Source organism: Lichenostomus cassidix, unplaced genomic scaffold (assembly GCF_008360975.1).
Source record: "Lichenostomus cassidix isolate B80296 unplaced genomic scaffold, HeHo_3.0 HiC_scaffold_40, whole genome shotgun sequence".
NCBI lineage: Eukaryota > Metazoa > Chordata > Aves > Passeriformes > Meliphagidae > Lichenostomus > Lichenostomus cassidix.
Window position 1 is genome coordinate 1,557,547 of NW_028147459.1, and position 22,728 is coordinate 1,580,274.

Below are 22,728 nucleotides of genomic sequence, written 5' to 3' on the forward strand. Positions count from 1 at the left end.
CTGCCCTGCCCTCACTCAAGATGGCGGCGGCTCGGCGTCAGCCCATAGCGCTGCCTGCCCTCAACGAAGCCCCGCCTCCCGCCTTTTCGCGCGCGCTGATTGGTCGAGAAGGCGCGAGGTCGGTTCCTATTGGACGAGGCGGGGGCAGGCCTGAGGCCGCGGCGGCGATGGACGGTGAGGGAGCGATGAGGGAGCGATGAGGGCTGCGGGAGTTCGAGGGGTTTTTGGGGTTTTTTTTGGGGTCTCCGGATGGTTTTTGGGGTCTCCGGGGGCTCGGGTGACAGCAGGGGAAGCTGTGGCGGTCTCTGGGCGGGGGGCGCGGCGGTTTTGGTGGCAGTTGGGGTCCTGAGCGGTGTCCCCGCAGGGTCGCTGTCGCTGTCGCTGGACTCGGCGGCGCTGGAGGTGATGGAGGCGCTGGAGGTGCTGCAGCAGCGCCGGGAGGAGCTGGAGAGGCAGCTGCGGCAGGTGAGGGGACACGGGGACACGGTGGGGACACCATGGGGACACGGTGGGGACACACACCGCCCTTGGGGACACGGGGACACGGTGGGGACACCATGGGGACACACACCGCCCTTGGGGACACGATGGGGACACCATGGGGACACACAGCGCTCCTCATGGGGACACGGGGGACAAGGGGACACGATGGTGACATGATGGGGACACTCACCTCTCATGGGGACACAGGTGCCACCTGCCACAGGGACACACCTGGCGAGTGTCACCCAGCACAGGGATGTGCCAACCGCATGGGGACACACCTGGGGACAGTCACCTGCTGTGGGGACACACCTGGGGACAGTCACCTCCCTCTGTCCCCCTCAATGACCCCATGTCCCCTTGTGTCCCTCCAGGGGTGGCTGTCCTTGTCCAGTGCCCCCAATGTCCCTGCAGGGGTGGCTGTCCCCGTGCTGTGTCCCCAGTGTCCCTGCTGTCCCCACAGGGCTGGCTGTCGCTGTAGTGTCCCCAGTGTCCCTGCAGGGCTGGCTGTCCCCGTGCTGTGTCCCCATTGTCCCCGATGTCCCCACTGTCCCCGCAGGGCTGGCTGTCCCTGTAGTGTCCCCAATGTCCCTGCAGGGGTGGCTGTCCCCGTGCTGTGTCCCCATTGTCCCTGATGTCCCCAATGTCCCCGCAGGGCTGGCTGTCCCTGTAGTGTCCCCAATGTCCCCACTGTCCCCGCAGGGCTGGCTGTCCCTGTGCAGGGTTGGCTGTCCCTGTGCTGTATCCCCATTGTCCCCAATGTCCCCAGTGTTCCTGCAGGGCTGGCTGTCCCTGTGCTGTGTCCCCATTGTCCCCATTGTCCCCATTGTCCCTGCTGTCCCCATTGTCCCCGATGTCCCCACTGTCCCCGCAGGGGTGGCTGTCCCTGTGCAGGGGTGGCTGTCCCTGTGCTGTGTCCCCATTGTCCCCAATGTCCCCGCTGTCCCCGCAGGGCTGGCTGTCCCTGGCTCAGGCCCGCTACTCGCTGGGATGTCACCGCGTCTCGTCCCTGCAGTACGGAGCCACCATGGTGCCCCGAGTGCGTGTGTGCCACAGGTGGGGTGACAGTGGGGACACTGGGAGGGCCATGGGGACATCGGGGACACTGGAAGGGCCATGGGGACACTGGGAGGGCCATGGGGACATCAGGGACACTGCAGGGATGTCCCCAGAGGTGACACGGCGGTGACACTGCTGTCCCCCATGGCATCAAGGGAGGGTTAAGGGTGGCAGGGAGGTGACAAAGGGCTGCTGCGGTGACAAAGGGACACCGGGGGATGGCAGTGCCACCGTGTCCCCGTGTCACCCCCAGGCAGGACCCGGAGGGACGTCCCCACTTCGAGGAGGTGCCTGGAGCAGGAGGTGACACCGAGGACACCCAGGAGGGGGGAAATGACGGTGAGGAAGGGATGAGGTGACACTTCTGGGGGTCCTGTGGGTGGTTGGTGTCCCCAGGATGTCACCTGTGGGCATTTTTGGGGTCCCCAGGATGTCACCCATGGGTGCTAGGGGGAATTTGGGGTCCCCAGGATGTCCCCTGTGGGCAGATTTGGTGTCCCCAGGATGTCCCCTGTGGGTTCTGGGGGCATTTTTGGGGTTCTGGAGTCATTTTTGGGGTCCCCAAGATGTCCCCTGTGGGTGCTGAGGGCAGATTTGGGGTCCCCAAGATGTCCCCTGTGGGTGCTGGGGCCATTTTTGGTGTCCCCAGGATGTCACCCATGGGTGCTAGGGGGAATTTGGGGTCCCCAGGATGTCCCCTGTGGGTTTTGGGGGCATTTTTGGGGTCCCCAGGATGTCACCCATGAGTGCTGGGGACAGATTTGGGGTTCAGGAGATGTCACTCATGGTGCTGGGGGGATTTTTGGGGTCCCCTGTGGGTTCTGGGGGCATTTTTGGTGTCCCCAGGATGTCCCCTGTGGCTGCTGGGGACATTTTTGGTGTCCCCAGGATGTCACCCATGGGTGCTGAGGGGGATTTGGGGTCCTGGAGGTGTTCCTGGGTTAATTTTTGAGGTTCCTGGCTTATTTTTTGGGGCCCCTAGGTTATTTTTGGGGTGTTCCTAGTTATTTTTTGGGGTCCCAGGATTATTTTTTGGGGTCCCTGGGTTATTTTTTGGGGTTCCTGGGTTATTTTTGGGGTTCCAGGATTACTTTTTGGGGGTTCCTAGCTTATTTTTTGGGGTGTTCCTGGTTATTTTTGGGGTCCCTGGATTATTTTTTTGGGTCCCTGTGTAATTTTTAGGGTTCCTGGGTTATTTTTTGAGGTTCCTGTGTCATTTTTGGGGTTCCTGATTTATTTTTTGGTGTTCCTGGATTATTTTTTGGGGTTCCTGTGTAATTTTTGGGGTTCCTGATTTATTTTTTGGTGTCCCTGGATTATTCTTTGAGGTTCCTGTGTCATTTTTTGGGGCTCCTGGGTTATTTTTTGGGGTTTTCCTGGGTTATTTTTGGGGTTCCTGTGTCATTTTTGGGGTTCCCTGACCTCTCCCTGTCCCCAGGGCTGCGGCAGCGCCGAGGACCCCCAGAGAAGGGAGGATCACCTCCCCCCAGGTCACCCCCAGACCCCCTGGGCTGGTTTGGGGTCCTGGTGCCCCCGAGTCTGCGGCAGGCCCAGGGAAGCTTCCAGAAGGGTGAGGAACTGGGGAAACTGGGAGGAACTGGGAGGAACTGGGAAGAACTGGGAGAAACTGGGAGGAACTGGGAGGAACTGGGACAAACTGGAAGGAACTGGGAGGAACTGGGAAGAACTAGGAGGAACTGGGACAAACTGGGAGGAACTGGGACAAACTGGGAGGAACTGGGAGGAACTTGGAGGAACTGGAACAAACTGGGAGGAACTGGGAGGAACTGGGAGGAAATGTGAGGAAATGGGAGGAACTAGGACAAACTGGGAGGAACTGGGATGAACTGGGAGAAACTGGGAGGAACTGGGAGGAACTGGGAGAAACTAGGACAAACTGGGAGGAACTGGAACAAACTGGGACGAACTGGGAGGAACTGGGAGAAACTGGGAGCAACTGGAACAAACTGGGAGGAACTGGAACAAACTGGGAGGAACTGGGAGGAACTGGGACGAACTGGGAGGAAATGGGACAAACTGGGAGGAACTGGGAGGAACTGGAACAAACTGGGAGGAACTGGGGAAACTGGGAGGAACTGGGACAAACCGGGAGGAACTGGGAGGAACTGGGAGGAACTGGGGAAACTGGGAGGAACTGGAACAAACTGGGAGGAACTGGGACAAACTGGGAGGAACTGGGAGGAACTGGGACAAACTGGGAGGAACTGGGACAAACTGGGACAAACTGGGAGGAACTGGGACAAACTGGGACGAATTGGGAGGAACTGGGAGGAACTGGGAGGAACTGGGATGAACTGGAAGGAACTGGGACAAACTGGGAGGAACTGGGAGGAACTGGAACAAACTGGGAGAAACTGGGAGGAACTGGGAGGAACTGGAACGAACTGGGAGGAACTGGGACGAACTGGGAGGAACTGGGAGAAAGTGGGGGAAACTGGGAGAAACTGGGAGGAACTGGAACAAACTGGGACAAACTGGGAGGAACTGGGAGGAACTGGGAGAAACTGGGAGGAACTGGGAGGAACTGGGACAAACTGGGAGGAACTGGGAGGAACTGGGAGGAACTGGGAGGAACTGGAAGGAACTGGGAGGAACTGGGAGGAACTGGGAGGAACTGGGAGGATCCAAACCAATCCATTTAGGAATATCCCAAATCTGGGAAAAAAATGAAGAATTCCCCCAGAATTGGGCAAGTCCCAAAGGTGGTGACATCCTTGTCCCCACCGGTGTCCTGACCCGCCCGGTGTCCCCTCTGTCCCCAGGGGTGACACTGGCAGTGGAGGTGGCCGAGCTCCAGGCTGCCGTGGAAGCTGCGGCCACGCGGTACCGGAAACTCCTGCGGCAGAAATGTCACCTGGCTGGGGACAGCGGGGACAGCCAGACCCTCATGGGGACAGCTGGGGACAGCCAGACCCCTACAGGGACACCTGGGGACAGCCAGACCGCCGTGGGGACAGCTGGGGACAGCCAGAGCAGAGGGGACAGCGAGGGTGACACGGCGAGCACAGGGGATGCTGTGACAGCGTGACATGAGTGCTGAGGACACCGAGGACATGAGTGCAGGTGACACTGGGGACACTGGGGGTGACACTGGGGGTGACATTGTGACCCACAGGGACACAGGTGACACTGTGGGACACATGTGGGTGACACAGTGACCCACAGGTGACATGAGGCCATGCTGACCCTTCACAGCTGACATGGGGACACTGTGGGTGACACAGAGACCCATGGGGACAGAGGGGGACACAGAGACCCACAGGGACACAGGGGGACACTGTGGGACACATGTGGGTGACACCGTGACCCATGGGGACACTGTGGGTGACACTGTGACCCACAGGGGGACACAAGGGGTGACACTGAGACCCATGGGGACACAGGGGGACACTGTGGGTGACACTGTGGACACATGGGGGTGACACTGTGACCCACATGGGGACACAGGGGGACACCGGGACACATATGGGTGACACTGTGATCCATGGGGACACTGTGGGTGACACCATGACCCACGGGGACACACATGGGTGACTGTGACCCATGGGGATCCATGGGGACACACATGGGTGACACAGTGACCCACAGGTGACACAAGGCCACGCTGACCCTTCACAGGTGACACAGCTGCCACCAGCGACACGACACCCTCCCTGTGGGTGACACCAAGTCCCCAAGGACTGCAGGTGACACCAAGGACGTCACAGGTGACACCGAGCAGCTGAACGACCCGACAGGTGACACTGAGGACGTCACACAGGTGACACTGAGCACCTGAACGACCCGACAGGTGACACCGAGGACGTCACAGGTGACACTGAGCACCTGAATGACCCAACAGGTGACACCGATGACCCCGCAGGTGACACCGAGGGGGATCCCCCCGTGTCCCCAATAAAGCCACCACAGTGCCCCCAACCTGCCATCTCAGGGCCATTTGTCACCGCCGTCACGTGCCAACCACGCGTCCCTTTGTCCCCGTTTGTCCCCGTTTGTCACCGTTTGTCCCCGTTTGTCACCGCAGCCAGGCGTCACACGTCCCTCTGCCAAGGTCTATGTTTATTGGGCGGGACCCTGGCCCCGCCCCCCACACCCCTCCCCCACCCGAGGGGGCGGGGCCGACACGACAACGACTATGGGGGAGGGGAGGTGGGCGTGGCCGAGAGAGAGGGGGGCGTGGCCTGTGCGGCGGGGGGCGTGTCCCGCGGGGAGGGGGCGTGGCCGGGGCGCGGCGCCCCCTAGCGGATGGTGTAGCGCACGTAGGGCACCTCGATGTCGGCGTCGCTGTCGTCGTTGCAGCAGAGCTCGAACACGAGCGCCTTGACGTGGCGGCCCAGCTTCTTCTTGGACACCCGCGTGACGATCTCCGTCATCCTGAGGGGACACGGGGGGGACAGTCACCGGGGGGGGACAGGAGAGGGACACAGAGTGTGGTTTGTCACCCTGGAGGGACATGGGACATGAGCTCTGTCATCCTGCGGTGACAGGGAGGGACACAGAGCGTGATTTGTCACCATGGGGGGACATGGGAAATGATTTCTGTCATCTTGCGGGGACAGGGGGGGAGTTGTCACCGTGGGGGGACAGGGCAGGGACACAAGAAGGCATGATTTGTCACCATGGAGGGACATGGCAGGGACAGAGAGCATGATTTGTCACCATGGGGGGACATGGGAAATGATCTCTGTCATCCTGTGGGGACAGGGGGGGTGATTTGTCACCGTGGAGGGACATGAGACATGATCTCTGTCATACTGTGGGGACAGGGCGGGGTTTGGCACCCTGGAGGGACAGGGCAGGGACACGGGGCATGATTTGTCACCCTGGGGGGACATGGGACATGATCTCTGTCATCATGCGGGGACAGGGGGGGTTTGTCACCCTCGGGGACAGGGCAGGGACACAGAATGTGATTTGTCACCATGGGGGGACAGGGCAGGGACACAGAGCGTGATTTGTCACCCTGGAGGGACTTGGGACATGATCTCTGTCATCCTGGGGGACATGAGGGGACATGGAGCACGACTGGTCACCCTGCAGGGACATAGCAGGGACACAATCTGTCACTGTGAAGGCCAGGAGGGGACACAGCAAGGACACACACTGTGACCTCTGTCACCCTGGGGGGACAGCGGGGACAACGGCAGTGCCAGGCCACCCCACCCTGGTGACATCACCCAGACGCGTTGGGGACAAACCATGGCTGTGTCACCCCCTGGGACAAACCTCCCATCCTTCCCCACGGGATGTGTCCCCTCCCCGGTGTCCCCAGGTGTCTCCAATATCTCCAGGTGTCCCCAGGTGTCCCCAGTGTTCCCAGTATCTCCAAGTGTCCCCCAGTGTCCCCAGTGTCCCCAGTGTCCCCAGGTGTCCCCAGGTGTCCCCAGGTGTCCCCAGTGTCCCCAGTGTCCCCAGTGTCCCCAGGTGTCCCCAGGTGTCCCCAAGTGTCCCCAATGTCCCCAAGTGTCCCCAAGTGTCCCCAAGTGTCCCCCAGTGTCCCCCAGTGTCCCCAAGTGTCCCCAGGTGTCCCCAGTGTCCCCAAGCCGTACGGTTGGTCGTGGCGCTCGCGCAGCTTGGCGGCCGGCATGAAGAAGGAGTAGAGCATGGACACGCCCTGGGACAGCATGGTGATCTCCAGCCGGTGCTCCTTCTGTGCCAGGGGACAACGGGGACAGCGGGGGGTCAGCAGGGGACACACGGCACCCCCGCGGCCTTGGGGACATCGCGGCCACCGAGGGGACTTCGCCTGCCGCCCCCTCCTGGTGCCACTCGGGGTTGGGGTCACTCGAGTGACCGCAGCCCGCCGTGGGGACGTCACTGTCCACCCTCTGCGGCTCTGTGTTGGGGTCCCTCAGCTGTCCCCAAGGCCACCCCTCCCAGTCCCTCCCAGTCCCTCCCAGTCCCACCCAGTCCCTCCCAGTCTCTCCCAGTAACCCCCCAGTGTCCTCCCAGTCCCTTCCAGTCACTCCCAGTGCCTCCCAGTCCATCCCAGTCCCTCTCAGTTCCCTCCCAGTCCCTCCCAGTCCTTCTCAGTCCCTCTGCAGCCCTTCCCAGTTCCCTCCCAGTCCCTCCCAGTCTCTCCTAGCCCTTCCCAGTCCCTCCCAGTCCCTCCCAGTACCTTGAAGTAGGCGAGGAACTGCCGCAGGGTCATCTCCTGTCCGTCAGGCTGCAGCCCCTGCACCTCGAACCTGTCCCACAGCGTCCACTCCACCTCGTAGTACTGCGGACAAGGGGACAGTCAGGGACACCAGGGGCGACAGGGACACCCAGGGGGACAGTCAGGGACACCAGGGGTGACAGTTAGGGTCACAAGAGGTGACAGTCAGGGCCAAGGGGTGACAGTCAGGGTAACCAGGGGGTGACAGTTAGGGCCACCAAGGGGTGACAGTTAGGGTCACAAGAGGGGAACGGTTAGGGATCAGGGTCAAGGTCAGGGTCAGGGACAGTCAGGGTCACAGAACCATCCTGGAGGTGAAGCCCACCCACCCCTCAGTGTCCCCATCTGTGACCCCAAACCTCTTCTGGCAGCAAATCCCACCGTTGTAAGACCCCAAAGATCACCCCAAACCCCTCCTGGCAGCAAATCCCACCCTGTGAGACCCCAGGGATCACCCCAAACCCCTCCTGGCACCAAATCCCACCCTATAACACCCCAAACATGACCCCAAACCCCTCCTGTCAGCACCCCACCCTGTGAGACCCCAAACATCACCCCAAACCCCGCCTGGCAGCAAATCCCACCCTGTAACACCCCAAACATGACCCCAAACCCCTCCTGTCACCCAGTCCAACCCTCCCAGACCCCAAAGATCACCCCAAACCCCTCCCGGCAGCAAAACCCACCCTCTAACACCTCCACCTGTGACCCCAAACCTCTCTCAGCAGCAAATCCCACTCCTCACCCTCCCCACCATGACCCCAAACCCCTCCTGTCACCCTCCCATCCTGTGAGACCCCAAACCCCTCCTGGTACCAAATCCCACCCTGTGAGACCCCAAAGACCCCAAAGATCACCCCAAACCCCTCCTGGCAGCAAATCCCACCCTGTAACACCCCAAACATGACCCCAAACCCCTCCTGGCAGCAAAACCCACCCTATAACACCCCCATCTGTGACCCCAAACCCCTCCTGGCAGCAAATCCCATTCCTTACCATCCTCACCACGACCCTAAACCCCTCCTGGCAGTTCCCCCAACCCTCCCAGACCCCAAACCTCACCCCAAACCCCTCCTGGCACCAAATCCCACCCTGTAAGACCCCAAAGATCACCCCAAACCCCTCCTATCACCCCCCCAAACCCCCCCATAGCCCCACCTTGTTGCGGGGGCAGGCGAGGGGCTCGGAGAAGCCCACGAAGGGCAGCGCCAGGTTGAGGAAAGCGTTCTTGTAGGAGCTGAGGCGGCGGTGGCCCTGCACCAGCTTGTACAGCTCCAGGCACGCCAGACCCACCACAGCCGCCGTCGTCGTGGCGATGGCTGGGATGATCTTCCCCGCGATCAGCTTGCTCTGGGGGGCAGAAAAAATAATTTAAAAATTTTGTATGATTTTAGTCCGAAAGTTGTGTTTGTCTTTATCCCAAAAAAAGTTTCTTTCCAGGGTGTTGTTCTAGCAGGTGAGGTCTGGTGGACTCAGCATATTAACAGATTGGGAGGAACCCAAAAATAAAGGTTAAAGATAAAGACAGAGAAATATAAATAAAAATAAAGACAAGATAAAGTAACCCAAAGCCATCGTGGAGATGGTTGGGATGATCTTCCCCGCGATCAGCTTGCTCTGGGGGACAGAAAAAATAATTTTAAAATTTTGTATGATTTTAGTCCGAAAGGTTCTGTTTGTCTTTACACCAGAAAAGGAATTTTAGGTTTCTTTCCAGGGTTTTGTTCTAGCAGGTGAGGTCTGGTGGACTCAGCGTGTGAATGGACTGGGAGGAACCCAAAAATAAAGGTAAAAGATAAAGATCAATAAAGATAAGATAAAGTAACCCAAAGCTGTTGTGGGATGATCTTCCCCGCGATCAGCTTGCTCTGAAAATGGGGGAAAAGATAAAAGTTTAAAAATTTGGTGTGACTTTAGTCCGAAAGTTCTGTTTGTCTTGTTGGTCTTTATCCCAAAAAAAACGAATTTTAGTTTTTTTTCTAGGGTTTTGTTCTAGCAGGTGAGGTCTGGTGGACTCAGCACATCAACAGACTGGGAGGAACCCAAAGATAAAGGCAAAAAATAAAGATAAAGATGAAAATAAAGAAAGATAAAAGTAAATAAAGATAAAGACAAAATAACCCAAAGATAAAGGTAAAAGATAAAAATAAGATAAAGATAAATAAAGATAAGCTAAAGTAACCCAAAGCCCTTGTGGCGATGGCCGGGATGATCTTCCCTGTGATTAGTTTGCTCTAAAAATGGGAAAAAGGGTTTAGGGTGAGGGGAAATGACCCCACAGAGTGCTCTGAGGGTCCTCAGGAGGGATCTGCAGGCCCTGGATGGGCCCTGGAGGTTTTGTAGGCCCTACATGAAGGGATGATTTTCCCCACTATCAGTTTGCCCTAAAAATGGGGAAAAGGGTTTAGGGTGAGGGGAAATGACCCCACTGAGTGCCCTGAGGGTCCTCAAGAGACATTTGTAGCCCCACCAGGCCCTGAATAAGCCCTGGAGGTGGTGTAGGCCTCACAGAGTGCTCTGAGGGGCTTCAGGAGGGATTTGCAGCCCCACATGAAGGGATGATCTTCCCCGCTATCAGTTTGCTCTAAAAATAGGGGAAAAGGGGTTAGGGTGAGGGGAAATGACCCCACAGAGGGCTCTGAGGGTCCTCAGGAGGGATTTGCAGCCCCATAGGCCCCAGATGGGCCCCGGAGGTGGTGTAGGCCTCACAGAGGGCTCTGAGGGGCCTTAGCAGGTATTTGCAACCCCACATGAAAGGATGATCTTCCCTGTAATCAGTTTGCTCTAAAAATGGGAAAAAGGGTTTAGGGTGAGGGGAAATGGCCCCACTGAGTGCTCTGAGGGTCTTCAGGAAGCATTTGCAGCCCCAGCAGGCCCTAGATGGGCCCTGGAGGTTTTGTAGGCCCTGCACACCCCAGGACAATCTTCCCCACTATCAGTTTGCTCTGAGGACAGAGAAAAAGGGTTTAGGGTGAGGGGAAATGGCCCCACTGAGGGTCCTGAGGGTCTTTGGGGGGCTGCAGGCCTGATAGGCCCTGGAGGTTTTGTAGGACTCCCCCAGAACCAATAATACCCCATAAAAACCCCAATAACACCCCACAGCATCCATAATACCCCATAAAAACCCCAATAATACCTCAGAGCACCCCTAATACCCCATAAAAACCCAAATAACATCCATAATACCCCATAAAAACCCCAATAACACCCCCCAGCACCCACAGCACCCCACAAAAACCCCATAAGAAACCCATAAAAACCCCATAAACAACCATAATACCCCATAAAAACCCCAATAACATCCATAATAACCCATAAAAACCCCAATAACACCCCACAGCACCCCACAAAAACCCCATAAAAAACCCATAAAAACCCCATAAACAACCATAATACCCCATAAAAACCCCAATAACATCCATAATATCCCATAAAAGCCCCAATAATATCCCATAAAAGCCCCAGCACCCACAACACCCCATAAAAACTCCAATAACACCCCACAGCACCCACAACACCCCACAAAAACCCCATAAAAACCCCGTAAAAACCCCATTAACAGCCATAACACCCCATAAAAACCCCAATAACAGCCCACAGCACTCATAATGCCCCATAAAAACCCCAATAAAACCTCAGAGCAACCATAATAATCCATAAAAATCCACATAATACCCGATAAAAACTTCAGTAACACCTCAGAGCACCCCTAATACCCCATAAAAACCCCATAAAAACCCCAATTACACCCCATAGCACCCACAACACCCCACAAAAACCCCATAAAAACCCCACAAAACCCCATAAATCCCCCATTTCCCCACCTTGTGGCGGTCGGCCGGGGGGATGTCATAGTTCTCTGCCCTCAGGTTGGAAGCAGCGACGATGAAATCCATGTGGAAGTTGGTGTCATCATCCTGGGGACAGCCAGGGGGGTCAGGGGACAGCCAGGGGGTCAGGGGATGGCCAGGGGGGACAAGGGGACAGCCAGGGGGGACAAGGGACACCCAGCAGGGTCAGGGGACAACCCGGGGGGGTCATTGGGACACCCAGCAGGGTCAGGGGACAGCCAGGGGGTGTCAGGGGACATCCAGAGGGGTCATTGGGACACCTGAGGGGGACAAGGGGACAGCCAGAGGGGACAAGGGGACAGCCAGTGGGGTCAGGGGACAGCCAGGGGGGTCAGGGGACAGCCAGAGGGGACAAGGGACAACCAGGGGGGTCATTGGGGCACCCAGGGGGGTCAGGGACCCTCAAAGAGTGGATTTTGGGGTCTGGGAGGGAATTTTGGGGGTCTGGGAATGGATTTTGGGGTCTGGGAGAGGTTTTGGGGGATTTGGAAGTGGATTTTGGGGGTCTGGAAATCGATTTTGGGGGTCCTAGAGGAGATTTTTAGGGTCTGGGAGGAAATTTTGGGGTCTGGGAATGGATTTTGGGGTCTGGGAAGGAATTTTGGGGTCCTGAAGGGGAATTTAGGGGTTCCTGAAGGGGATTTTGGGTTCCTGAAGGAGATTTTTGGGGTCCTGAAGGGGATTTAGGGGTCCTGAAGGGTATTTTTGGGGTCCTGGAGGGGATTTTGGGGGTCCTGAAGGGGAATTTAGGGGTCCTGAAGGGGAATTTTGGGGTCCTGAAGTGAATTTAGGGGTCCTGGAGGGGATTTTTGGGGTCCTGGAGTTGATTTAGGGGTCTCAGGGGGTCGGGGGCAGCACCAACCTTCTCGAAGTCGATGGGGAACATGCGGAATCCCGGCAGCTCCTCGGGGCTGGGCAGAGCTGCCTTCAGCTCCTCCAGGCGCCCGTCGTCTGCGGGGTGGGCAGGGGATGTGTGGGACCCCAAAAATCCTCAGGGCACCCCCAAGAGACCTCACAGAACCCGTGGGACCCCAAAAAACGTCACAGCACCCCCAAACAACTCACAGAACCCGCAAAAAACCTCACAGAACCCCCCAAAACCTCAAAGAACCGTTAGGAACCCATAAAACCTCACAGAACCCATGGGATCCCCAAAAAACCTCACAAAAAACCTTACAAACCCTGTTTGTAAAACCCCAAAAAACCTTACAAAACCTGTGGGATCCCCAGGAAACCTCACAGAACCTGTGGGATCCCAAAAAAACGTCACAGCACCCCCAAAAACCTCACAGAACTGTTAGGAACCCAAAAAAAACTTTACAGAACTCATGGGATCCCCAGGAAACCTCACAGAACCCATGGGATCCCCAAAAAACCTTACAGAACTCCTAAAAACCTCATAGAACCCGTGGGATCCCAAGAAAATCTCACAGAACCCATGGGATCCCAAAAACTTCACAGTACCCCAAAAAACCTCACAGAACCAGTGAGACCCCAAAAAATTTCACAGAACCTGCGGAATCCCCAAAAATCCTCACAGCATCCCGAAAAAACCCCACAGAACCCATGAGATCCCAAAAAAACTTTACAGAATCCCTAAAAACCTCATAGAACCCGTGGGATCCCAAAAAACCCCACAGCAGCCCCAAAAACCTCACAGAAACTGTGGGACCCCAAAAAACCTCACAGAACACCCAATAACCTCACAGAACCCGTGGGATCCCAAAAAACCTTACAGAACCTGTGGGACCCCAAAAAACCTCACAGAACCCTGGGGATCCCAAAAAAACCTCACAGAACCCTGGGGATCCCAAAAAACCTTACAGCACCCTTGTGGGATCCCACAGCACCCATGGGACCCCAAAAAGACCTCACAGGCCTCCTGGGACCCCTGAAAGAGCTCAAAGCACCCATGGGACCCCAAAAAACCTTACAGGACCCTCCTGGTACCCCAAGTACTCCCAGCACTTCCCAATCCCAGTGCTCCCAGTTGCTCCCAGTCCCTCCCAGTGCCCTCAGCCTGTCACCCAAGGTAGCATTTACAGCCCCCCAGGTGCTCCCAGTGCCTCCCCAGTGCTCCCAGTCCCCCCCAGCCCCTCTCCCAGTCCCCCCCAGTTCAATCCCAGTCCTCTCCCAGTGCCTCCCAAGATGTTCCCAGTCCCTCCCACTCCCCCCCACTCCCCCCCAGTCCATCCCAGTCCCTCCCAGTCCCCCCCAGTTCAATCCCAGTCCTCTCCCAGTCCCTCCCAGTGCTCCCAGCCCCTCTCCCAGTCCCCCCAGTCCCCCCCAATTACACCCCAGCCCCTCTCCCAGTCCCTCTCCCAGTGCTCCCAGTCCCTCCTAGTCTCCCCCAGTGCCTCCCAAGATGTTCCCAGTCCCTCCCAGTCCTTCCCAGTCCCCTCCAGTCCCTTCCAGTCCCTCCCAGTTGCTCCCAGTCCATCCCAGTCCCCCCCAGTTCAATTCCAGTCCCTCCCAGTGCCCCCCAGTCCTCTCTCAGTGCCCTCCAGTCCCTCCCAGCCCCTCACCCAGTCCCTCCCAATCCTCTCCCAACCCCTCTCCCAGTCCCCCCAGTCCCTCCCAGTGCCCCCCAGTCTCACCCAGTGTGGCATTGGCAGCTCCCCAGTCCCCCAGTCCTCCCAGCACTCTCCCAGTCCCTCCCAGTGTCCCCGGTCTCCCCAGCCCCCTCCCAGTCCACCCCAGCCCCTCTCCCAGTCCCTCCCAGTCTCCCCCAGTCCCTCCCAGTCCATCCCAATTCCCCCAGTTCAATCCCAATCCCTCCCAGTCCCCTCCAGCCCCTCTCCCAGTCCCTCCAGTCCCTCCCAGTCCATCCCAATCCTCCCCAGTCCCTCCCAATCCTCTCCAGTCCCTCCCAGTCCCTCCCAATCCTCTCCAGTCCCTCCCAGTCCCTCCCAGTCCCCCCAGTCCCTCCCAGTGCCCCCAGTCTCACCCAGGGCGGCGTTGGCGCTCTGCAGCTCCTGGTCGGACACGTGGATCCTGACGCCAGCCTTGGGGGCGAAGGGTGGCACTCGGACGTGGCGCAGCAGCTCTGCCACCGCCGCCCTGTCCCTGGAGCCCGCGATGCCATAGCTCTGCGCAAACAGGTTGGCAGCCGCCACCACGTAGTCCAGGTGCAGGGGCTGCGGGGACAGCGACACCGGGTGAGGGGACAGCGACACCGGGTGAGGGGACAGTGACACCGGGTGAGGGGACAGTGACACCAGGTGAGGGGACAGTGACACCGGGTGAGGGGACAGGGACACCGGGTGAGGGGACAGTGACACGGGGTCACCGGGGGACGGGGGACAGTGACACCCAGGGGGCTGAGGGGACAGCAACACCGGGTGAGGGGACAGTGACACGGGGTGACAGGGGGACGGGGGACAATGACATGGGGTCACTGGGAGACAGGGAACAGCGGCGTGGGGTGAGCGGGGACAGGGGACAGTGACACAGGGTGAGCGGGAGACAGGTGACACCCAGGGGGAAGGGGTGGCGCCCAGAGGTGACGGGACAGCGGCACGGGGTGACAGGGGACAGTGGCATGGGGTGACAGGGGACAGCGGCATGGGGTGACAGGGGACAGCGGCACGGGGTGACAGGGGACAGCAGCACGGGGTCACCAGAGTGATAAGGGACAGTGGTGTGGGGTGAGCGGGGACAGGGGATAGTGGCATGGGGTGACAGGGGACAGGGGACAGTGACATGGGGTGAGCAGGGGGCAGTGACACGGGGTGACAGGGGATAGTGACACGGGGTGAGCAGGGACAGGGAACAGCGGCATGGGGTGACAGAGGACATTGGCATAGGGTGAGCAGAGACAGGGGACAGTGACACCGGGTGAGCAGGGGACAGGGGACAGTGACACGGGGTGACAGGCGATAGCAGCATGGGGTGACCGGGGATGGGGGACAGCGACACCGGGTCAGCGGGGACAGGGGACAGTGACGCAGGGTGAGTGGGGACAGGGGACAGCAGCATGGGGTGAGCAGGGACAGTGGCATGGGGTGACAGGGGACAGCGGCACGGGGTGAGCAGGGTGATGGGACAGCGGTGCGGGGTGACAGGGGACAGGGGACACCCAGGGGGCAGGGGTGACACTGGCACGGGGTGACAGGGATACAGGGGACAGCGGCACAGGGTGACAGGTGACAGTAGCACATGGTCACCAGGGGACAGGGGACAGCGGTGCGGGGTGACAGGGGGACAGGGGACAGCAGCATGCGGTGACAGGGGGCAGTGGCATGGGGTGAGTGGGGACAGGGGACAGTGACGGGGTGAGCAGGGTGACAGGGGACAGTGGCATGGGGTGAGCGGGGTGATGGGACAGCAGCGCGGGGTGAGCGGGGACAGGGGACAGTGACACGGGTCACCGGGGGACAGGGGACAGTGGCACGGGATGACGGGGGCAGCAGCACGGGGTGACAGGGGACAGTGGCATGGGGTGAGCGGGGACAGGGGACAGCGGTGTGGGGTGACTGGAGGTGACACCCAGGGGGCAGGGGTGGCACTGTCAGGGGGTGGTCAGAGGTGACAGGTGACACCCAGAGGTGACAGCGTGGCAGCCAAAGGTGATGGTGTGACACCCACGGGGCATGGGGCATGGTCAGGGGGTGACCATGGGGTGGGGTGGCACCTGGAGGGGACAGGGGACACCCAAAGGGGATGAGGTGGCAGCCAGAGGGGACAGTGTGGCAGCCCAAGTGCGTGTGGTGGCACTAAAGGGTGACAGGGGACACCCAGAGGTGATGGGGTGGCACTAAAGGGTGACAGGTGACAACCACAGGTAACCAGGTGGCACTTAAGGAGGCAGGTAACACCCACAGGTGACAGGTGACACCCAAAGGACACAGATGACACCCAAAAACCAGAACCCAATGGTGACAAAGAACACCCAGCGATGACTTTTGGGATCATTTTTGGGATGATTTTTGGGATGCTAATTTTGAATTTCGGGATGATTTTTGGAACAGTTTTGGGGTTGGTTTTTGGGACCATTTTTGGATCATTTATGGGACCGTTATTGGGATGAATTTTTGGGACAATTTTTGGATGATTTTTGGGATGATTTCCAGGATGCTAATTTTGAATTTTGGGATGATTTTTGGGACAGTTTTGGGGTTGGTTGATTTATGGGACAATTTTTGGATGATTTATGGGATGATTTATGGGACGATTTTTTGGATGATTTTTGGGACAATTTTTGGGACAATTTTGGGACAATTTCTGGGACAATTTTCAGGATGATTTATGGAATGATTTTTGGATGATTTATGGGACAATTTTTGGGATGATTTATGGGATGATTTTTTGGATGATTTATGGGACGATTTTTTGGAATCATTTATGGGATGATTTTTGGGACAATTTCCGGGACAATTTCTGGGACGATTTTTGGGATGATTTTTGGGACAATTTTCAGGACAATTTTGGATGATTTATGGGACGATTTTTTGGGATCATTTATGGGATGATTTTCGGGACAATTTCTGGGACGATTTTCAGGATGATTTCTGAGACAATTTTTGGGACAATTTCTAGGACGATTTTGGGACAATTTCTGGGACGATTTTCGGGATGATTTATGGGACAATTTTTGGGACAATTTCTGGGATGATTTTTGGGACTATTTCTGGGATGATTTTTTGGATGATTTTTGGGACAATTTTTGGGACAATTTTGGGACAATTTCTGGGATGATTTTTGGGACTATTTCTGGGATGATTTTTTGGATGATTTATGGGACGATTTTCAGGACAATTTTCGATGATTCATGGGATGATTTTTGGGACAATTTCTGGGACGATTTTTGGGTCAATTTTTGGATGATTTATGGGATGATTTTCAGGACGATTTTGGGACAATTTCGGGACAATTTCTGGGACAATTTCGGGACAATTTCTGGGACGATTTTCGGGATGATTTATGGGACGATGGCTCCCAGAGGTGACATCCCCCCGCCCAGGTGACAAACCCCAAACCCAGCCCCAGTCCCCACTCACGTTATCGGGGTCGAAGACGAGGGGATGGGGGCAGCGCTTGGGCCCCGACCAGAACAAGGTCCCCGAGTTCGTTTTCTGTGGGGTTAACGAGGTGTTTGGGGTTAATGAGGGATTTGGGGTTAACGAGGGATTTGGGGTTAATGAGGGATTTGGGGTTAATGAGGGATTTGAGGTTAACGAGAGATTTGGGGTCTTTGGGGTTAATAAGGGATCTGGGGTTAAGGAAATAATTTGGGGTTAAGGAGGGATTTGGGGTATTTGGGGTTAACGAAGTGTTTGGGGTTAATGAGGGATTTGGGGTTAACGAGGGATTTAGGGTCTTTGGGGTTAATGAGGGATTTGGGGTTAACAAGGGATTTGGGGTTAATGAGGTGTTTGGGGTTAACGAGGGATTAGGGATTAATGAGGGATTTGGGGTTAATGAGGCATGTGGGGCTAACGAGGCATTTGGGGTTAACGAGGGATTTGGGGTTAATGAGGGTTTTGGGGTCTTTGGGGTTAATAAGGGATTTGGGGTCAAGGAAATAATTTGGGGTCAAGGAAATATTTGGGGTTAACAAGGTATTTGGGGTCAATGACATATTTAGGGTTAAGGAACTATTTAGAGTTAATTTGGGCTCAACAAGGTACTTGAGATTAACAAAATATTCAGGGTAAACAACGTTATTTAGAGTTAACAAGTTATTTGCAATTAACAAAACATTTAGGATCAACAATGCATTTAGGGTTCCCAAACCCCCCAAAACCCCCAGACCCCCCAAACGCCATAAACCCCCCAAACCCCACCTGTCCCGGGGGGAAGTTGTGCAGCAGGGTTAACGAGGGATTTTGGGGTTAATGAGGTATTTGGGGTCAACGAGATATTTACGGTTAACGAGGGATTTGGGGTCAATGACATATTTAGGGTTAAGGAGCTATTTGGGGTTAATTTGGGGTCAACAAGGTATTTGGGATCAATGAGACATTTAGTGTTAAGGAGATATTTGGGGTTAATTTGGGGTCAACAAGATATTTAGCATTAACAAACTATTTAAGGTAAATAACCTATTTCAGGCTTCACACCCTATTTACGATTAACAAAACATTTAGGATCAACAACGCATTTAGAGTTCCCAATCCCCCCAAACCCCATAAACCCCATAAACCCCATAAACCCCAAACCCCATAACCCCACCTGTCCCGGGGGGAAGTTGTGCAGCAGCTGGCGGATGTTGTTGCTGTACTGGCGATGCCAATGGCGACAGGCCCAGGCCACGCAGTCTGGCCAGCCGTGCGGCCGGTCGGTGACCAGGCTGCGCTGGACAGCCTCCAGCACCTCCAGCGGCTGAGTGCCGGCCAGCCGCAGGGTCCGCTCCAGGAACTTGGGGTCCCTAAAGGGGGAAAAAAGGGGTTATGGGGTCAGCAGGACCCCTGGGGTCAGCTCCAGGAACTTGGGGTCCCTAAAGGGGAAATGGGGGGACAGGGGGTTATGGGGTCCGCTCCAGGAACTTGGGGTCCCTAAAGGGGAAAAGGGGGGAAAAATGGGGTTATGGGGTCAGCAGGGTCCGCTCCAGGAACTTGGGGTCCCTAAGGGGAAATGGGGGGAAAAATGGGGTTATGGGGTCTGTAGGGTCTGCTACAGGAATTTGGGGTCCCTGGAAAATGGGGGACACGGGGTTATGGGGTTTGCAGGGTGCTCTTCAGGAACTTGGGGCCCCTGGGGGGAAAAGGAGTTATGGAATCTGGGGTCCCTGGGGGAAAAAGGGGGACAGGGGGTTATGGGGTCAGTAGGGTTCTCTCCAGGAATTTGGGGTCCCTGGGGGAAAATGGGGGACAGAGGGTTATGGGGTTTGTAGGGTCTGCTACAGGAATTTGGGGTCCCTGGGGGAAAAAGGGGTTATGGGGTCTGCAGGGGTCCTAGGAGCTTCTCCAGGAATTTGGGGTCCCTGGAAAAAGGGGGACAGGGGATTATGGGGGATCCCAGCCAAGTGAAGGGTCCCCACACTCACATCAGGTTTTGGGGTGATTCCTGTGGGATTTGGGGTGCCCTGTCCCTCCTGTCCCTAACTGTCCCCCTGTCCCTGCTGTCCCCCCTGTCCCCCTGTCCCTGCTGTCCCCCTGTCCCCTGTCCCCCTGTCCCCCTGTCCCCAACTGTCCCCCTGTCCCCCTGTCCCCCTGTCCCCAACTGTCCCCCTGTCCCCCTGTCCCCCCTGTCCCCCTGTCCCTGCTGTCCCCCTGTCCCCCCTGTCCCCACATTCACATCAGGTATTGGGGTGATTCCTGTGGGATTTGGGGTGCCCTGTCCCCCTGTCCCCCTGTCCCCAACTGTCCCCCTGTCCCCCTGTCCCCCTGTCCCCCTGTCCCCCTGTCCCCCCTGTCCCCACACTCACATCAGGTATTGGTTCACGTTCTCCGCTGGCTGCTTGAAGAGTCCCTCAAACTCGTCACGCGCCCACTGCGGGGACACAGTGTCACTGGGGGTCCCAAAAACCAGGGGACCCCAAAAACCAGGGACCCCAGGGTCCAGGACCCCAAAAACTGGAAACCTGGTGTCCAGGACCCCAAAAAAACAGGGACTCAGTGTCCAGGACCCCCCAAAACTGTAACCCCCAGTGTTGAGAACCCCAAAAATTAGGGAACCAGGTGTTCAGGACCCTAAAAAACCAGGGACCCCAGGGTCCAAGACCCCCAGAAACACAACCATAGTGTCCAGGACCCCAAAAATCAGGACTGCAGTGTCCAGGACCCCCCAAAACTGGAAACCTGGTGTCCAAGACCCCAAAAAAACAGGGACTCAGTGTCCAGGACCCCCCAAAACCAGAACCATGGTGTTCAGGACCCCAAAAAACCAGAACCCTGGGGTTCAGAACCCCCCCAAAAAACAGGGACCCCAGTGTCCAGGATCCCCAAAGCTGGAACCCCCAGTGTCCAGGACCCCAAAAACACAACCACGATGTCCAGGACCCCAAAAACCAGGGACTCCAGTGTCCAGGACCCCAAAAACCAGAACCCTGGGGTCCAGGACCCCCCAAAAACCAGGGACCCCAGTGTCCAGGACTCCCCAAAACTGGAACTCTCTGTGTCGAGAACCCCAAATATTAGGGAATCTGGTGTCCAGGACCTCCCAAAACAGGGACTCAGTGTCCAGAACCCCCCATAAACCAGGACCCCAGTGTCCAGGACCCCCAAAAACCATGACTGCAGTGTCCATGGCCCCCAAAAACGGAACCTCACTGTCTGGGATCCCCCAAAACGAGACCCTAATGCCCCCAGGACTCCCTAAACAGCACCCAGATGTGTAGGAAACCTTCATGAGGAACCTAAACATCTGGAATGCCCCAAGAGAGGAAGGACTCTAACACCTGGGAGATACCTGGGCACACCTGGGCGCACCTGGCAGGTATGTGACACATCTGGGCACACCTGGGCACACCTGGCAGGTACCTGTGGACACCTGGGGGATACCTGGGCACACCTGGGAGGTGCCTGGGCATACCTGGGGGGCACCTGGCAGGTACCTGGGGACATCCAGGCACACCTGGAGGTACCTGGGGACGCCTGGGAGATACCTGGGCACGCCTGGCAGGTACCCAGGCACACCTGGGCACACCTGGGGAACATCTGGGCACAGTTGGGTACACCTGGCAGGTATCTGGGCACACCTGGGAGGTGCCTGGGCACACCTGGGGACACCTGGCAGGTACCTGGGCACACCTGTCAGGTACCTGCGGACACCTGGGAGGTACCTGGGCACACCTGGAAGATGTCTGGGGACACCTGTGGGATAGCTGGGCACACCTGGCAGGTACCTGGGCACACCTGACAGACACCCAGGCACACCTGGGGACACCTGGGGGATACCTGGGCACACCTGACAGGTACCCAGGCACACCTGGGCACACCTGACAAGTACCTGGGCACACCTGGGGGACACCTGTCCTCACCTGTCAGGTACCTGCGCACACCTGGCAGGTACCCAGGCACACCTGGGCACACCTGGGGGACACCTGTCCTCACCTGTCAGGTACCTGGGCACACCTGGCAGGTACCTGGGCACACCTGGGCACACCTGGCAGGTACCTGGGCACACCTGGGGGATACCTGGGCACACCTGACAGATACCCAGGCACACCTGGGGGATACCTGGGCACACCTGACAGATACCCAGGCACACCTGGGCACACCTGGCAGATACCCAGGCACACCTGGGCACACCTGGGCACACCTGCCCTCACCTGCAGCGTGTGCTCGATGGCGTTGGGGAAGTTCTTGAGGGTGCAGATGGGGATGGCCTTCTCGGGGGGGTCCTGGCTGGAGCTGTAGGACTCGCTCAGGAACGGGATCACCACCTGCACGTTGCCCTTGGTGCCCAGCGTGCCCGACTCCAGCAGCGGCTTCCGGTAATAGACGCAGCGCCGGTCCATGTACAGCCCTGCGGGACAGGGGGGGTTGTGGGGTATCCTATAGGGCTGTGGGGCACCCTATAGGGCTGTGGGACACCCTGCAGGGATATAGGGTAACTCTAGATATAGGGTATCCACAGGGGTTATAGAGTAAACGCCAATAATAGACACAGCGCCGGTCCATGTACAGCCCTGCGGGACAGGAGGAGGTTGTGGGGCACCCTATAGGGCTGGGGGGTAACCCCAAAGGGATATAGGGTAACCCTAAAAGGATATAGTGTAACTCTAAATATGGGGCACCCATAGGGGTTATAGGTTAACTCTGACAGGAAATGCAAAACTGGTTCATGTAGAGCCCTGCCAGAGTGGGGGGAGGTTGTGGGGTACCCTATAGGGCTGTGGGGTACCCTATAGGGCTGTGGGGTACCCTATAGGTGTATAGGGTAACTCTAGGTATGGGGTACCCATAGGTGATATAGGGTAAACTCCAATAAGAAACACAGTGCCGGTACATGTAGAGCCCTGTGGGACAGGGGGAGGTTGTGGGGTATCCTATAGGGCTGTGGGGTAACCCTAAATGGATATAAGGTAACTCTAGATATGGGGCATCCTCAGGGGTTATAGGGTAAACCCCAATAGTAAATGCAGTGCTGGTCCATGTAGAGCCCTGCCGGAGTGGGGGGTGGTTGTGGGGTATCCTATAGGGCTGTGGGGTACCCTATAGGGCTGTGGGGTAACCCTAAATGGATATAGGGTAACTCTAAATATGGGGCACC

General features: G+C 57.2%; 2 protein-coding genes and 1 long non-coding RNA gene across 3 annotated transcripts; 1 reads left to right on the forward strand and 2 right to left on the reverse strand.

The window, feature by feature from the left end:
- The first annotated feature begins 5 nt into the window (after positions 1–5).
- On the forward strand, positions 6–5,481 carry LOC146422479 (vacuolar ATPase assembly protein VMA22-like). Its single transcript, XM_085046501.1, has 9 exons — positions 6–174; positions 365–465; positions 1,436–1,539; positions 1,796–1,881; positions 2,981–3,112; positions 4,326–4,460; positions 4,491–4,626; positions 5,182–5,249; positions 5,324–5,481. Exons 1-7 carry the CDS (start codon positions 21–23, stop codon positions 4,589–4,591), a joined length of 813 nt encoding a protein of 270 aa, XP_084902627.1. The 5' UTR covers positions 6–20; the 3' UTR covers positions 4,592–4,626; positions 5,182–5,249; positions 5,324–5,481.
- A 320-nt stretch (positions 5,482–5,801) lies between these two features.
- Positions 5,802–21,973, reverse strand: LOC146422480 (ubiquitin-like modifier-activating enzyme 1). The gene is made up of 11 exons (XM_085046198.1): positions 21,785–21,973; positions 19,940–20,004; positions 18,745–18,940; positions 17,571–17,645; positions 14,519–14,708; positions 12,434–12,522; positions 11,545–11,637; positions 8,879–9,070; positions 7,682–7,783; positions 7,113–7,213; positions 5,802–5,937 (listed from the first exon to the last, which is right to left on the reverse strand). The coding sequence occupies exons 1-11, from the start codon at positions 21,971–21,973 to the stop codon at positions 5,802–5,804; spliced, it is 1,428 nt and encodes a 475-aa protein (XP_084902324.1).
- LOC146422481 (uncharacterized) lies at positions 12,533–13,649 on the reverse strand. The gene is made up of 5 exons (XR_014848167.1): positions 13,422–13,649; positions 13,254–13,312; positions 12,837–12,856; positions 12,702–12,731; positions 12,533–12,631 (listed from the first exon to the last, which is right to left on the reverse strand). It is a non-coding gene; the product is annotated as an uncharacterized LOC146422481 (long non-coding RNA).
- Positions 21,974–22,728: the final 755 nt, after the last annotated feature.

Coding starts and splice junctions, on each gene's coding strand:
- LOC146422479 (XM_085046501.1), top strand. CDS start 21: ATGGCGGCGGCTCGGCGTCAGCCCATAGCGCTGCCTGCCCTCAACGAA. Junction 1,882..2,980: donor CCAGGAGGGGGGAAATGACG/GTGAGGAAGGGA, acceptor CCCTGTCCCCAG/GGCTGCGGCAGCGCCGAGGA. Junction 3,113..4,325: donor CCAGGGAAGCTTCCAGAAGG/GTGAGGAACTGG, acceptor CTCTGTCCCCAG/GGGTGACACTGGCAGTGGAG.
- LOC146422480 (XM_085046198.1), bottom strand. CDS start 21,973: ATGGACCGGCGCTGCGTCTATTACCGGAAGCCGCTGCTGGAGTCGGGC. Junction 7,214..7,681: donor AGTTCCTCGCCTACTTCAAG/GTACTGGGAGGG, acceptor CCCCTGGCACAG/AAGGAGCACCGGCTGGAGAT. Junction 5,938..7,112: donor CGCGAGCGCCACGACCAACC/GTACGGCTTGGG, acceptor GTGTCCCCTCAG/GATGACGGAGATCGTCACGC.